The 17,418-nt window shown below is 35.0% G+C and overlaps 1 protein-coding gene across 1 annotated transcript in view; it reads right to left on the reverse strand.

Moving 5' to 3' along the window:
• LRP1B (LDL receptor related protein 1B) overlaps positions 1–17,418 on the reverse strand; it is a 739,603-nt gene that overhangs the window by 252,438 nt on the left and 469,747 nt on the right. The window contains exons 11-16 of the mRNA XM_061354354.1: positions 16,473–16,653; positions 13,440–13,659; positions 10,019–10,208; positions 5,220–5,342; positions 3,458–3,598; positions 48–173 (exon numbers count right to left, since the gene is read on the reverse strand). Coding sequence (XP_061210338.1) covers positions 48–173; positions 3,458–3,598; positions 5,220–5,342; positions 10,019–10,208; positions 13,440–13,659; positions 16,473–16,653 — 981 coding nt within the window. The remainder of the gene's footprint in view (positions 1–47; positions 174–3,457; positions 3,599–5,219; positions 5,343–10,018; positions 10,209–13,439; positions 13,660–16,472; positions 16,654–17,418) is intronic.

Here is a 17,418-nt window from a genome sequence, read left to right on the forward strand (position 1 = left end):
TAGAGAACTGGAGTTTGAGAACTTGTTTACACAAGTAAAATTTTTACCTGCACAGGTTTTATTGGTTTCATCTTCATTATTACCACAATCATTGGCTCCATCACAAAGCCACCTCTTGGGAATGCAGCGATTATTTTGGCACTTAAAATGATCATCAGGACAACTATGATTGACTGGGAAGAAAAAAAAAAAAAAAGGTTTCCTCCTAAGAAAATGATTAGAGAAAAAACTGCTGAAAATAATACATTAATTCCCTGGTGATGCAGTTAGTATTGTTATCCTGTATATAAAGTCACCATGATACAAAGATTGTTGCAAACTAGTCAATTAAAAAATATTGTAGTATTTCAACCAAAATTAAGCAATACATAGTAAAGATTCTGCTGTCATACTAGCATCACTATGGAGATTCTCTTCTGCTAGCTACTAAGTGATAAAAGGTAGTGGCATTTTACAGTGTTGCTGTTTATTTAAAGAAAAATGTCCTCAATCCCATTTTAACAATATGATGAGGTTTGTAAACTGAAATGCATATAAAAAAAAAACCCAACACATTGAAGGAACAGGTGCAAGTTCTGTGCATATCCAAAATATTATATTACACTGAGCAGGGATTTTGACAGGTTATAAAATGCTTCTAAAATGATGCTAATTACTGTCAACGGCCACATACATATCTGTTATTTATTTACCACAGAATTGTAAGTGTCAGAAAGGGAAATACTCAACATAGTTTAAAACTGATGAAAAAATCTGGTATTCAGGAGTGAACAAGTACCTCACAAACATGTTTGTGCTAGGCCAGCATCATGGAAAGGATGAAGACCGAATGCATGGAAATTATGTAAATACTACTGGTACTGGCCTGCTCTTGCAGCTGTAGGAAGTATATTTGTTCTGCTTCTTTTATGCCAATAACAAGATCTGTTATTAGTGGATCTTGCTAATCTTGATCTACACAAGAGCAGTAAACTATACACTTTCAAATGCTGGGTTGAAAATAATCCTGGACTATTTTCCGCCTACTGGGCCATCCAGTCTTTTTAAAATTTAAGATGTATCTGAAAACTAACAGTATTTAAAATGAAAGGATGTCTTGCAATGTCCTTGACATTTCAGTAGCTTTTATCTTTGACCTTTCTACCCATCCATCGTACTGAAAACAGCACAGAGCAAACGTGGTATCAACAGCACACGAACCCTTCATGAGTATTTTGTGTGGAGGGTGCAAGAACATTGGAAGCAAAGATTTATAATCTGAGCAGAAAGGTGTTCCAAGTCTTAAATAGTTATGAAGCAACCTAGTTGGCAATGTAACTGGAGAATAAAACTTATCCATGTAATAGAATTATAAATTTAAGACTTCTTCACATCTGACTTTAATACTAGACATAGATATTGTTTTAAATGGTACTTTAACTTTTGCTTACATACATTTATTAACGTGTGTATTCTAGTCATAATTGCAAATATTTCCATCTAAAAAAAGAACTATTGAAGTTACTGTAGCAACGGCTGAAAAGAGATTAATGTTATCATACTGGCCACCTAAACTTTATATCACATAGATTTGGGACCAGATTATGATTTCATTTATATTTATACAAATTCTCTGAGAATTACAAGCTTTCATCAGTGAACTGGTCCACATTACATTAATTCAAATGAGAATCAAGTCAACCCTGCCAAAATATTTTCTTGTCAGTGTCATTATTAGTTATGCTCCTTATTTAAGTGTACCAACACCTGATACTAAAATAAAAATGTTAGTAAATCCTACATTTCAGAACTGGGCAAATGTTTTGAAAAGAATTAGAACTGAAATCAGTAAAGACTACTACAAGGAGTTATAAAAATACACAAATGCAAGGAAAAAACTCCACATTGGCCACGTAACAGCCATACAGAAAAAGACCTAGGTATTACAGAGGATCACCAGCTCAGTATTTATCAGCAACATTAGGCCAGTGTAAAGCAGAGAAGATTCACCCATGGATGTCTAAAAAGGACTGTCAAACCACATAAACACATTCTCTCCACCTGAACAGCTTCACAAAAGCCTCAGCAGATGTAATCCCTGGGATCCAATCTCTAGGATCAGTTGGCAAAGTTCAGAAAAGACCAATGACTGGGGAAAAAAAAAAAAAAAAAAAAAAAAAAAAAAAAAAAAAACAAACACCCCCCCAAAAAAAAACACACAAAAAAACCTAAACAAACAAAAACAAAAATCAAACCCAAAACCCTCAAACCAAACCAAATCAACATAATCTACTGGGCAAAAAAGAAAAAAAGATTTAAAAAAAAAAAGAAAAAGAAAAAAGAAAAAAGAAAAAAGTGAAAAAAAGGGAAAAAGGAAAAAGAAAAAAAACAGAAAAAGAGAAAAAAAAGAAGAAAGAAGAAAAAAAAAAAGAAAAAAGAAAAAGGATTAGAGTTGTGTTGCCTCAAAGACGTAAATCTGAGAAAATTATTCTATGGACTACCAGACACATAGAACAATGCTGCACAGTAGAAGAGCATATCAGTTCATGTCTACAATTGATAGGGAAAAAATAATGTATTTTCATTTCAGTAAAGCAGATGTGGTCTAGAGAAATGATTTTATATCAGAAATAGGAAGCATTGTTGCAAACCAAGAAAGGAAAGAAATTTTGACTGCTGCAATTCTGATTTTACAGCAGGCTATCCAAGTATCTTCCAGGAGTGACAGAGATACATAATTGATATATTTTTTATTATTTTTAATTTCAACAGCCACTTGGTCCGTAAGTCCCTGCCTTTCTCCTACTGGGGAACTCAGAACTAGGCAGCTCTCCAGGGTTAACCTAAATCCATTTCACTGTCCACATACGTAACTCATCCTTTGTCAGCTTGTTTTTTGGATGTTAACGAAGTGTCAAAAGCCATGCTAAAGTTAAAGTAAACAATATCTGCTGCTTTCCCATCATCCACCAAGCTAGTCATAGCACTGGCAAAGGCTATGAGGTTGGGTAAGTGCAATTTCTCCGTCACAAACCGATGCAGACTATTTCAGATCACCTTCTTGTCCTTGATGTCTTTGGAAATGGTTGCCAAGACTAATTGAACCATCAGCTTCCTACAGGGTGAGGTGAGGCTGGCTTTGCTTTATAAATGTTGGACTTAAAATATTCTAAGACCCCTTCCAACACAAGTTATCCTGCAACTCATATGAAAAAGTGCAAAAAATACAAACATCTAAAGAATTGTTAATGACAATGTCAAAACCAAAAGATGAATGCTCTTTTAGTATGCTATGAAATGAGTACACCAGTGCCATTTGAAAGTACTATTACTATATGCAGGAAAATAAGAAAATGAAAGATTTATATTAATTACTCCAGAATTATCACTTTGGTTTGACTCCCATCAGATTTACATTTTGTTTCCAACTGCTAAAATAAAGTATGAATTGTGGGTTAAAACATAAAAGCATACATACAGCAAATTTCAAAATGTTCATCACTGCCATCCAGACAGTCATCATCCCCATCACAGCGCCAGCGATCCTGGATACAACGTTTATTGTTACACTGAAACTGTTCAGCTTTGCATAACTGTGATAGCACTTCTCCATGTTTAACTAGGAAAAACATCCAAGAAGCACATCAATTTTATCAGCTTTATAGATACAGAATGCAATACTACCTTTACATAAATAAAGATTCCTGTTAGTACTTTTCAGAGCAGGGTTTTGCAGTAAACTTTGCATATTTGAGGAAATTCCCTCTGAAGACTGTAGCAGCATGCTTATCTGAGTGTATGGTTGAGGTAATACACTTTTAATAAGTAGAACTTTGAACAGAATGGCACTCAAACCAGGGTTTTTTTTTTAATTGATACTTAGATGATAGCATAAAAATACCAGTTTAAAATATTGCAATGCCTCATCATTTAACAGTGAAAAGAAGATATTCTTACAGACACAGAACAAATTCTGGTGCATGTTAAAGTGCTAAAAAGTGATTATTGAAAAGCTGATCCTTGTTTCCAAGCAACAACTCAAAACACCTGCATTATGCACTGGTACAGACTCAGCAAAGAGAGGATAAAATTCTGCTGAGGTAGAATTAAGTAGCAAGCTACAAGCTTATTGATAAATCCAGACAGATGAATTTCTCAACATAAGGTTTAGAATGCTTAATGTGTAAATACCACACATCACTCCAGGACCCTATAAGGAACACCAAAGTCCTTGGGAAGATCTGGGCAATGACATGCGTTGGGGAAAAAGCAGGAATCCTGCTTCCTTCAGATCTGAAAGTGTCTAACCTCTCTTTTCCTAACGTTTACATTCCATTTTACCAGTGAGAAGCTCACTTTCCAGTATTTTCTGCTAACAGAAAACCAGTTTTCTTTAGCAGCAGCTATGGCTCTGCAGCCATGTATATGGGTCAAATTCAAGTTAATTGCAAGCTCAATAATGTTCATCCTGTTACCAAATAATCCTTATATGTCATTCATCTCTATGAGGCTAACTGCTGGAGACCTGTGCACAGCTGCCTAGGTCTAAACATTTTTTAAAATACCTGTATTATCCGAGTTATTAATTTTAATAAAAAAAATCCACATTTTAATAACAACTTAATTTTTGCATGTTGTCATGAAGATATCCAAGGAAGATATGCAAAAAAAAAATAAATATATATATATACCCCTCCCCCCACCCCCAAGAAAACAACCCCTCAAAAAAAAGAAACAGAACCAAAAAGCCCCACCAAACAAGACTGCAAAATTTGCACAGTCTGTGTTAGGACCTACTATGCAAAAATATATCTGCTTGACATTTTATTAACAGTTCTAGCATGAATATTTTCAATGCCACGTTTCAATATAAGATACTTAGTCAATATTATAATCTGAAATGGGTTTATACAGATTTAATATAATTATATAGATTAATTTCTGGTATTTCTGATATACTTTAAAACAGGACAGTAAATATTCAGTGCTTTATCATATCAGACATTCTGAAATATTTTCCAATGCATTTTATCCTCAAATACTGTGTAGTTAATATTTTGTCTTCTCTGAAAAATCTTTAGTAAACTGTTTTCAATTAGAATCTTTATTCAAGGAATATTTCTTTGTCTTACAGAACTGCAACAAACCTTTAGGAGAGTACACTTTCTTGATTTATTTTTAGATCCGACTTGATCCCTTAACAGTAGTATCAACTCAGATATTCTTTAAAAAAATCTTACTCTTGCAGGTTGTACTGTTTTCCTCCAAAAGCTGATTATCAGCACAGGCACAAACTCTGCCTCCAGGAACAGCTAAACAAAGAGTGCTGCAGCCTCCGTTATTAACACGACATGCATTATCACCTGTGAAAATGAAAAAAAAAAAAAAAAAAAGCATCAACCTGAGCACCTGTGCTAGATTTTTATTATTTTTTTTAGGAACCTGAGCACATAAAGAATTTTTTACAATTATTTTCCTCTCATTTTAGGGACATGTTATTCTCATAGTTTGGTTATTACAGCTATGATATTCAAACTATTTTAGTTAGAGTTTGCAATAACCCGTAAGAAGAAAAAACAATTATACCATAAGCTCAAAACATTCCATATTCCTTTTTTATTAGGAGAATAAATACTCCAAAATATTTAATATGACACAGCGACATGCACATAGTAGTTTTAAGAAATTACACAGCATATAAAGGAATGTTCTGAAGTCCAATGGCATCTGCACATGTTAAAACAATGTGACTACAAATGCAGACCAAGAAAAAGAAAGGAAACAGAAATTAAAAATACAATGAGATCTGTAACAGACACAGTACAAGGCAGATATATTCCACTACTCTTTTCTGAATACATTTGCTATTTCTCTGCTTTCTTTTTCTGTTATTGCTTCTCACAAAAGCTGTATGCTGTTCACATAAAGATACTGACAGCTGTCAGGTGGTTTTAACTATCTGCCAAGGACTGCTTCATCCTTACTACCTCATTCTTTAGTCAAGGAGACTTGAAACCAAAGCCCTCTGAAGCAAATGTTACTAATTCTGTTTGTCACTTTGGTGACCTAATTACTTAGATAAGCACTGCTGAGGACATTCAACTTCTCATAATCAAAGCTCTGTTAATTTCAAGTGCTCGTGATAACTGACTATGAATAGGTAAGCTATAAAACTTCACATGAAATGTGAGGGCTGGATCATGATTTTAAGATAGCGCAGTTTCAACATACTTTGTTGGATCTTGCTTTCATGTTTTTAACTATGATGTAAAATACTGAACAAAAATCGACTCCTTCATTACATCTGTGTTCACCAAAACCCAGACAATACAAACAAAACACCAGAAGAGTAAGCGATATATTTGCATCTAAGTCTTGGAAAACCTAAGGTACACCACCACCTCAGGAAAAGTAGCCTTCAAACTCTCTGCATCTTTACAGGGCCACCTATTATGCAAATCAAAGAATGTCAGTAACACGAAGATTAAGCAGGTATTAGAAGCTGTCAAAACAAACCAATCCAAATATAATCTTCAAAAGTAAATCCAAAATTATAGAGCACAAGCCAAGTTAACTAACAAATATAAATTAGTTCATCAGATCACTAAAAAATACCTTTTATTCTACAGCTTTATTCTTTAAGACAAATACAGAAAGCACTTTGAAAACACACAATAATTCCAAAAGCCCAATGGAAAGTTAAAATAAAATCAAAATTAAAACACTAGATCAAAGTCAACTGGTCCATCTTGAAGATTAAAAGTTCCTACTTAGCCTTATAATTGAAATGACAAACTACAGCGCAGTATGTTACTTGCTAAGTAAGAGATAAAAGAGAGGATGATGACAAGGAAAATACAAGTACCAAGAGTTAAGAAGATCCTAGATAAAAAGCTTTATAAAGTGAGCTTTAAGGAAGTTTTCAACCTGAAGGTGCAATAAGACCTTCAGCCCCATCAGTGTCACTGAAGACATTCCTAGCCTAAAATGTCCCCTAAAATTCAGTGCAAAGAAACAGGTTAAATCTCTTTATTGAGCTGTGGAACTCATTTAGCTACCAATTATTTATGAAATTAAATTTCCTCAACTGCTACTCATAACAGCTATTTTGTATGGGTGTTTTTGAAACATTTCCAAAATTTTGAAACTACTTTCAAATGTACTATCATATTTTTCATATTTTACTGGCTTTTAAAACAGTTGCTGTCCTGCCACTGCATACATTTCAATCAGGCTATGTACTGCATCTCTGAAATCATTTTCAGAAAAAAATAAAAACCTTTGGAAACCATATACATCTGTTTAATCTTCTCATTTAAAAGACACATTGAAGTATTTATTGCTGCTTAGCAATCATCATACTTCTATGCTTTCATGAGTATTCATGTACACTCACACCTTCCTGTAATCTAACCTCAAATACTGCAAAAGTTGTGTAAGCCTACTTTTAGAATCATATGAAAGGCAGCAGCCTGGGGCTCAAGCAGCTCTTCTTTGCAATCTGAGGAGTTAAAATATCAACTTCAAAAGAGGCTATTTTAACCACTGTAAATGGACTTAGATAAGAAATACCCACATATGAACAGCAATCTGCCCCTTCATGGCAGTAAAAAACACCCACAGGTCTTGAGAGGTTCATATACTGGCAGTAAATCCAACTTTTAGGATTATTATGCCTCCCACCACCTCCCCATTTTTTAACGTATTCCTGACACAGAGACCCAAAGACTAAGCCTAAGAAAGTAAAATGAATTCTAATCTCTGAAAGCAAGAAAAAAAGTACTCCTCCGCAACAGGATCATGCCTATGAGATACCAAAGCAGTGAAAAACACCTCTGCTTAAGAAGACACCTAAAGCAGCTTAATGTTGCTACCAAGAGCACTAAGCAAAGCAGGATTGGCAGAGTCCAGTATCCTGTGAAGACCTCCTAATGAAAATACCAGTCTCAATACAACCATGCCAAATTGAACTGACATGATTTCTGCTTGTGTAGACAGTGACAATAACAGCAGCAACAAACAGAAACTTCAACATACCAGAGCCAAATGTTTCTAAGGTACGTGCACACAAACTATAAAATACAACTCATACCATAAAATGAACTACCATGGTTTTCTCTAGAACAGATAATTCAGCCTTGATCTTGCTTTTTTATAAGAAACTCACACAAATTAGCTTCACTTTAAAACAAATGTTTCAGCTCCTTTAGTAACAATACAAGGTCAACCTCACTGAGCATGATGAAAAGGGAAGGTCCTAAACGCTGCAGTTAGCTTACAAAATTTCAGTATAAATTTCAAACAAAGACTGCATTAATTAGCCAAATTCCCTTTCTTAAGATTTCAAAATGTACACTCATTCAGCTGAAAGTGTCTAAGAAGTCTTCTATCTCTGGTGTTAGCTCATATGGAAAATAACAGCAACCGCATTATTTTTTAAATTAATGAAATTTCACCAACTGATGAACTTGGTTTTGGGTCAGATTTTGCCTAGAAAAAAAAATAAATAAAACCTGTATTGTTATACTGACATAGCACAGTACTGCACATACTGCAGTTTGATTTAGATACTGAACATTTAGATGTTACAATATCAGAAAGGCAAAGGTTTCATCACTGCTTCCATATTCATAACACCAATTACAAGTTGGTTGCCTGCACCTCAGCACTCAATATTTAAGTATTAATCTCAATGGCTTTCACTGAGAAACCCTAGCTGGACATATAAAAATGTTATTCAGCAGGAAAGAGAAAATTTCGTATTAACCTGTTGTAAAGAAAATCACTAAGCTTTTCAGTAGGACCACAGATGGTTAAGTGAGACATTATAAAAAGTGTGTTTCCCAAAGAAAACAAAACTTGAAGACCTACTTTTAGACAGAAAAGTAGTCTTCCCAAAGAATATTAACTACATATCTAAATCTCTGAATACAGTAAATTTTAAAATAAAAACATAGAATCATAGAATAGTTAGGGTTGGAAATAAAGTTAAACAACACTATACGTGCAGATATTACATGCCAATTATGTGCCTGTACACATATTCACTTCACATTTTATACTTTAGCATAATTTTGAAAAGTAAACTCTTTCCTTTGTAATTCACCAGTTGCTGGATTAAAATAGAAAAAAAGGCAATTCTAGACAGAAGAAAATATTTAAAAAAAATAGTATGTATATGAAACTTCTGAACTGTTGAACTGTAACAGTTTTACATGTCCAAAATAATGATCTATAGAGATTAATGAGCTGTAGATATACATTAATATGGTCATTTTTTAAAGTATTTTATTTCTACTAATTTCTGAAGTTCAGTGTTATGTTTGGTAGCAGGCATTAACCAGAAATTAATTTTCATTAAAGAGAGCAAATATTCCACAACTCATCTGAACACTACATGGGGTAAATGGATTTCAAACTTTTATTCAGTAAAATACAATTGTAAATTTACCTCCAGAGTAGCAGTTGTGTTTACTACCACGCAAACCCTATGGCCATTACCTCACTTTTCTACTGATGTAAGTGGCAACAACTTTGGATATTTCCACTACTCACAATTCCAATGACTCTGATTCTGTGTAATAGCACCAAGTAACTTTCAGGAGATTAAGCTGAATGGTGCTAATATAGACCAAGATGGGGGAGAAAATTACAAAAGGGAAAAGACAGGTTCTACGATCTAATTTAAGAAAAGTTAAATGCAATAACAGATTTTATGCCTATGAGCCAACGTGTATGTTACCTATTCTATTTTGTACTTTCACGGTATCTTTTTGACACACATGAAAAATGGCAATAAATGGCAATAAGTACACAGATCAAAATTCACACAGGAATAATACCATGATTCGCACTTTAGTAGGCATAAGATGATCAATTTCAACATTAGTGGACGGAAACATTGTAAAGTATCTTATGCCAGAAGTCATATTCTATTTTTATATTGCTGTTTATCAACTCATCTCAAAATACTAAAGCGATTGTAAGGGAAGATATCCTTTTATAACAGACCTTCGGAGAAATGGTATGTTATACATACCTTGCTGTTTACGTGGATCATAAATCTGTAGTCCAAACAAAGGTGGTCTCTCACTTCTTAACAGCGTCACATTCCTTGTAACCAAGTCCAACTGGAAAATTGACCCATTCATATAATCTGTCCAGTAAACATAATTTCCATGATGTGACAGTCCAAAAGGATGATTCAAATCTTTTCCATTATAGACTACCTGCAATTAATCAGTGGAAAGTGAGTACTAGCAAGGTTAAAATATTTTTTTTTCAGCAAACACTGGAAAGAACATAAAACAGGAAACAGTATAACTGAGAGAAGTAGTGTGCCCAAACATAACCAAATAAAGAGTGTAAAGCCATTCTATGCATTCACCTCTCGTTATCTAACGTCAAAACTTTGTATAAACTCATTTTAAGTGTCCCCTGTCAGGTAACACAGAGGTATTGTAGGTGAACATGTAATCATTATACGCAGTAAGGAGGTGATCCTGCCCCTCTACTCTGCTCTCGTGAGACCTCACTTGGAGTATTGTGTGCAGTTCTGCTGTCTTCAACATAAAAAGGACATGGAACTGTTGGAACAAGTCCAGAGAAGGGCCACGAGGATGATCAGGGGAGTGGAGCACCTCCCATATGAAGACAGGCTGAGAAAGTTGGGGCTGTTCAGCCTGGAGAAGAGAAGGCTGCGTGGAGACCTCATAGCAGCTTTCCAGTATCTGAAGGGGTCCTATAGGGATGCTGGGGAGGGACTCCTCATTACGGACTGTAGTGACAGGATGAGGGGTAATGGATTCAAACATAAAACAGGGGAAGTTTAGATTGGATATAAGAAGGAAATTTTTTCCTGTTAGGGTGGTGAGGCACTGGAATGGGTTGCCCAGGGAGGTTGCGAATGCTCCATCCCTAGCAGTGTTCAAGGACAGGTTGGACGAATCCTTGGGTGAGACAGTTTAGTGTGAAGTGTCCCTGCCCATAGCAGGGTGGTTGGAACTAGATGATCTTAAGGTCCTTTCCAACCCTAACTATGCTATGATTCTATGATTCTAAATACCCACCTCCTTCCCTAGCAAGGAAGCACGGTTCTTACAGCTTTCAGTATTTGTCAATGTCTGACAAATCTGACAAACACCTGTTTCTTTTAAAGCAAAGAACAGCGTGTATGAGTTGCTAATTTTGTTTCAGTGTAAATTGCAGATTGCTTACTTGTTTCTGTGAACTTCCCACTTTGGGTTGTGAGAACGTAAGAAAAGCACACCACGGTTTCTTCCCAAAATAAGACAAACTTTCTTGAATGCACCTTCTACTTCCCATTTCTTAACTCATACATAAAGCTAAATTGCATCCCAAATCTTGTCTTTGTTTTATTAGCTGTAAAATGTTCTAATAACCATCTCACTTGTGACAGCTCCAGTCTCAGACTCCTTCACAAGAACTGCAACTACCTCTACACAAGAGCTGTCTGATAGACATTTTAAAAATGTTAAATCCCTGTAGAATGCACACAAAACATTAAAAAAAAAATAAAAAAGCCTAAAGTCATCAGCAAGGAAATTACAAGAATTAGAATTATTTACTTCACAAAGACACAGAAGACTGCAGAACTCTAAAACATTTACTGTTGGCATCCCTGCATCCCAGCGGCTGCAGTTTGGAATGACTGAATTCCACTTTTCTGCTGGCTGGAGCCCTTGCTTATGCTAACATCCAACATTTCATTTCTACCTTGTCTCTAGAAAAAAGGAAGCAGTTCATCAGATGCCCAACCTTGTGCCTATTTAGAGACATGAACCCAAAAGAACAAGGAGATAAAGTCACCTAAAATACAACTACTTTGAGATAACAAACATCATTCCCTTTTGCTCCTCAAATTTTCTCTTTGGGTTTGGAATATTTTTGGTCAAAACTCCTCATTCTCAATAATCTGCTTTTGATTAAAATATGCCTATCATTCAACTATCCACTCAACTACTGGTGGAATTCCTGCAGGACTTTCCCACTCCCCAAAATCTTCCCTGCACTGACACAGAATTAAAGATCCTACTGACCCAGTTATATTTTGACCAAAATATCCTATAATTAGCAACAAATGATTCAGAATCAAAAGTATCTTCTACTTATTTTTGGTTAGACACCTTTTATTAAAATAGTTCTGCATTTTATTAAAACCACAGGATTATGGAAAAACACTTTAAAAAAACCCACCAGAACCATTCTGTGTCACACTTCAAAATAAAACCTGTGAAGATAGGTGCTTATTATTTACTAGTTCTAGTAAGAGGCAAAACAAGCAAACCCAGCATTTTTCACTAGTAATCCACATGTAATCCATGTCAGCTGCATTTAACCTTCCTTGGCCTGTTCTGTCCAGGAACTCTCCAGGAAGCCTAGCATTGTTAGTGGACAAGGATCTCTAATTAAAAACTGTCTGCCAATGTGCTTAGCCCCATCCCTGCTTTGTTACAGGAGCATAATGGATGTGAAGCAAAAGCAGAAGCACCAAATGCAAATCCTAACCCAGCCATTATCACAAATGAAACACTACAGCATTAGTACAGGCTTAACAACAGATTACTCAATATAAAGGATTTTAAAAGTAACATTAAAGCAATATAAGCTTGTACATGAATGAGTTCCAGGGACTCTGTCTACAGTTACTACTTTGAGTACTAGAAATCTGCATATTGTTCTATTAAGGCCATCACACAGAGAGAATCATGAGTTGAGGACAAATGAAAAGTCACTAGACATACATTTTGTGACAAAATCCCCTCAGAGGAGAACTTAATGCCTGCCATTCTCAATTAACAGTGACTTTTTAGTTGTCAGGGTACTAATTTTATGGAGCAGATGGTAAAGCCTCCCAAATTATCAGACTCCAGTCTAAGCATTAACCGTTTTACAGATGTCTAGATGTCTATTCTCTGCTTGTTACTTCTACAAAACAAGACAGAGACTTGTATCTAGCTAGCTAGCACAGCCATCAGTAACAACTAAAACAATCTCTCTCCATCTCTGCCTGAACTGTTGAGTGCTTCTGCCCCCTGTATTACCAGAAATGCTCAACTTGGACATTGAGATTCATTGAAAACAGCTTATCCAGTGAAGTTAAATAAAAGCCTTTTGGTTCTGCCTGAGAGTGAAGGTTTATTTATACTGAAAAGCTCTTTGTAGCTTTGTAGCTCAAACAAAATGTAGCTCATTCTCATATCAGAAAAATAGATTAAAATAAATAAATAAACTTTTGTGTCACTTTCTAAAGATGAAAACTTTAAGCTGGATGATGGCGTTCTACAGGAGTCTGCCAACATTGCTTGTTTCAGAGACTACACTGGACATGCCACAGGGTTATGCAGACTTTAAAAAGCTTGAAAAGTATTTTTAACGTAACATAATAAAATCCAGAGAAAGAGAATGCCTGTGGCAAAACAGCAGTATTTTTCTTTTACCTTTCTGTCAGTTCCATTCAAAAATATCCTTTCAATGTGATCATAATAGGCATCACACCAGTATAACACACTGGCATGATAGTCTAGAGTTAAACCATTTGGCCATAGCATCTTTGATGTTACAAAAATCTGCCGACTGTAGCCATCCATCCATGCCTTCTCAATTCTTCCCACGTTGTCATCTATTTCATCTTCTTCCCAGTCTGTCCAATACATCCAGCTATGAAATTATAAAAATGAGCATTCAGATACCACTTAGTCACGTGAATTAGCAGACTTTCAGCAGCAGTTTGCAACAGCAGATCCACAAGACAAAGCCATTTTGACTTTCGCATGTTTCTTTTCACAACTGTATTTACTTTCCCTGTGTAATGGATGCTCCTGAAATGACACATTGTTTTGCCCTTACTGTAATAAATTACATGAATACCAAATGGGCTAACTGACAAGAAAAGTGAAAGAATTATTTAAGACCTTATTTAATCACACAAGAATGATGATTTTTTTTTTTTTTTAACCAGCAATTTTATTGACTTTGTCAAGGTTCAAACTTTTACTGTGGGTTTTTTTTTAATCCAAGTTCAATTTGCCTTTATGATGCAAATCTGATTCTTATTATAGTTAATACTATCACAAAAGCTGCAATACATGAATTAATTGTACTCTGACTTAATAGCTAAGGATAACCTTGACAGTCTGTGAACTTCAGATCTCACCTGAAAGCAGCCAAATTAGTCAAAAACCATATTACAAACACTCTATCCCTCACAACAAATGTTTAGAAAGATTGGCTATAAAATTATTTTAAAAATAGCCAGAAGGCAATTTTAGCATGGCTTTATGGTTTATAGTGCAGTGATGCGGGTAACAAACACCTCTGAAAAATGCTATTTGGAAAGGTTAAGCAAACACTGTAGTAAGTCATCTAAAAGTATTAGCTCAGATGAGTTCCCCAAGAGTTTTTCTCTACTGGACACTACAGAACACATGCTACAGGGTCTTCTTCAGTTGCCTTTTTTACCTTCTTGAATTAATCTCGTTATCATATTTTACTACAGAATTTGCTTGTGACAACTTTAATTTCAACTATTTAAAATACACACCTTGAATTTAAGCAAAAGCAGAGGGTAGAAAATATGCTAAGAAACACCACATTTTTCTTACTTTCTCCCCCCACAAAGCAAAAACAGATTGGTAAGAAACACAGAGAGTCCTGTGTTTAACCTATGAAGCAACTAAAAAGCATTTCTGCTTATATGACGCACAGCAATACCAATATGCTGAAACCATCTGCTAGCAAGGAAAAAAATATATCTTATACCGATCTTAAATAGATCCTACTTCTTGAAGATGTCATGATTTAATTGGTCTTTATGTGCCCTGGCCTTTGATTTTACCAGGTTTATGTTTCTGAAATAACTTGTATGACCCTAACCTACTCAACCTGTCTGTACTTTGAAGAATAAAGTCCTGGAATTTAAATTCTTAATTTACAAAGGAATGAAACATTGAAGTGAAAAATAGTTTTGTTATCAAATCTGGGTAAATCATGCCAAACCTACTGGTTAAAAAAAAAAAAAAAAATCAAATACACTTACATGTATAAGCATAATTTGATCCATTTTGGTTTAATGTAAGAAAATGGAAAAGATACAGAAAAAAATGCATCATTATTACACAGGTTTTACACATATGTATATGTATCATCTTTGTTTCTTTTCTCTCTTGTCCAAGTCACCCACCCGAAAGTAGTTTTGGGTTATTATTTTTGTAAATATATGTTAAGAACATCAACCAATTTTTGATCCAGGAGGCTCATACACTTCAGTGCATGTTTCACTAAAACACTAGGTTTAATCACGGAATTATAAAACCTGTGTATGCCCTACAGCTCAGAGAGACAAACAGGTCTGTATGGTATTTATTTTATTGGAATATAAAAATATGTTTCACAAATATTTACATGACTGCTCAACAGCAATAACTGAGCTTTTCTCCATTAACTTTTTGTCTGTACTTATTATAGTTATCATGTCATAAGCTAAAACATCCTTACGGTAACAGGCATTTACATTAATGTGTTTTAATTGTATCTCAAAACACAGCTAATGCTTCCACACTGGTTAAAACAAGACTAATATTTTCTAAATATAATTAAAATGCCATAATAAATGTTATCCCTCATGAAAAGCTCCCATGAGAAGTATAATCATGAAGGGCACACTTTTATTAGAAAATAGTTTTATATAATAGCCTTTTCAGACAATACATCTTCATATGCTATTTCCTGTGGCATGCATTTACTGAGCTGGAAAATTTAACAAAGTAATTGTAGGTATGGTTATGGTTTGTGGTCTGATTTTACATCCTTACTATGTGACCTCAATTAATTGTAGCCTTTCACAGTTACTTCCATTCCTCAAAGAACAAGCTCAGAAGTGAGAACCTGGTAGTGTAAATACATTCTAGCACTAGGAAAACAGCAATCAATTCAGCCACCCTAGAATTACCCACTACATCATTCTCTAGTGACAATTCCCTGAATAAATGTAACATTGAATTTTTACGTAAACCACAACTACACCACACTAATATAATGTTCTTTTTATTATGCAGCCTATCACAATTAATTACGCTATTAAGTAATGAAAAATACCTGTCTCATTTACTTTTGTAAACCAATCTGTACAAATATATGGCTATAATTATCTTCAGAAATTGAAACTTACAAAGAGAAAAATAAAGGAGAGCATTATAAAGTTCACTTAGTATTAAAAATACATACAGTCCGATACATTCAATTTGAGAAAAAGGTGAAACATATCCAGATCAACTGGACATAGGTTCAGCAGTGTCTGGGCATTCTTCTGAAGGCTTCAGGCAAGAATGCTGGAAAGGATTTACAGATATTATAGACCACTGCAGAACTACAGACTACTATATGACTCTATGAATCCCATCCTAAGTGAAATTCAATCCCATATTTATACTAAAAGACAAACATTAAACCACATAAATTAGTCTACTTCATACCCATTGACAGGATCAACCACAATTCCTCTGGGGTGCGACATGTCTCCCTCCAACAAAGTTTTTTTGCTCTGAGCAGCTTTTTCCAGCCTGGCTACAGCAATCGTTTTCCTGTGGCCATCATTTGTCCAATAAAGATTATTTCCAATCCAGTCCACTGCTATGCCTTCTACGTTATCAAGGTCTGTGGAGAGAAAAAGGTAGTAAGAAATTAATATCATATGTTTGTGTTCTAACTTTATCCATTAGTACAAGCAATGAAGAATATATGGTCCATATAGCTAAATTTTATACTATTTCCTTGAATCTGAGTAACATCTACTGTGCCAGTCAGAATTAGTTCTGCCGAAAGCACCCTATAAAAGACAAAGGCTGGTCATAAAACTTGGCTATTAAAATAACCTTTCATATGCTAACCATAGGTGGCCCTGGGCAAATCACTATTTAACAAAACCCTACTTAATTTAAAACCAAAATAGAAATATTACTCAAGTCAAGAAAAGCTTCTAGAATCAGTTCTAGTACCCCAAATAATCTTGTTTTTACCCAAATCACAAGATCCACTCTTATAAAAAAATAAACAAAATAGACCTTTGTTCCATTGTCCTCTGGCCTTTCAAAACACATAAGCAAAAACATCACAACAGTCCAAGTTACTCTCCATGGCTAAGCAAATATAAGAGCAAACTACTCAGTAAAAGGGTGGTGAAGCACTGGCACAGGTTACCCATAGAAGCTGTGGCTGCCCCATCCATGGCAGTGTTCAAGGACAGGTTGGATGGGGCTCTGAGCAACCCGGTCTAGTAGAAGGTGTGGTTGGAACTAGATGGTCTTTAAGAGTCCTTCCAATCCAAACCATTCTATGATTCTATTAAACTACTGACACTATAGAGCAATCATAGAATCATAGACCAGTTACTGTTGCAAAGGACCTAAACATCATCCAGTT

Source organism: Neopsephotus bourkii, unplaced genomic scaffold (assembly GCF_033783945.1).
Source record: "Neopsephotus bourkii isolate Nb327-2 ecotype Australia unplaced genomic scaffold, CSIRO-AGI_Nbou_v1 NB_730, whole genome shotgun sequence".
Classification (NCBI taxonomy): Eukaryota; Metazoa; Chordata; class Aves; order Psittaciformes; family Psittacidae; genus Neopsephotus; species Neopsephotus bourkii.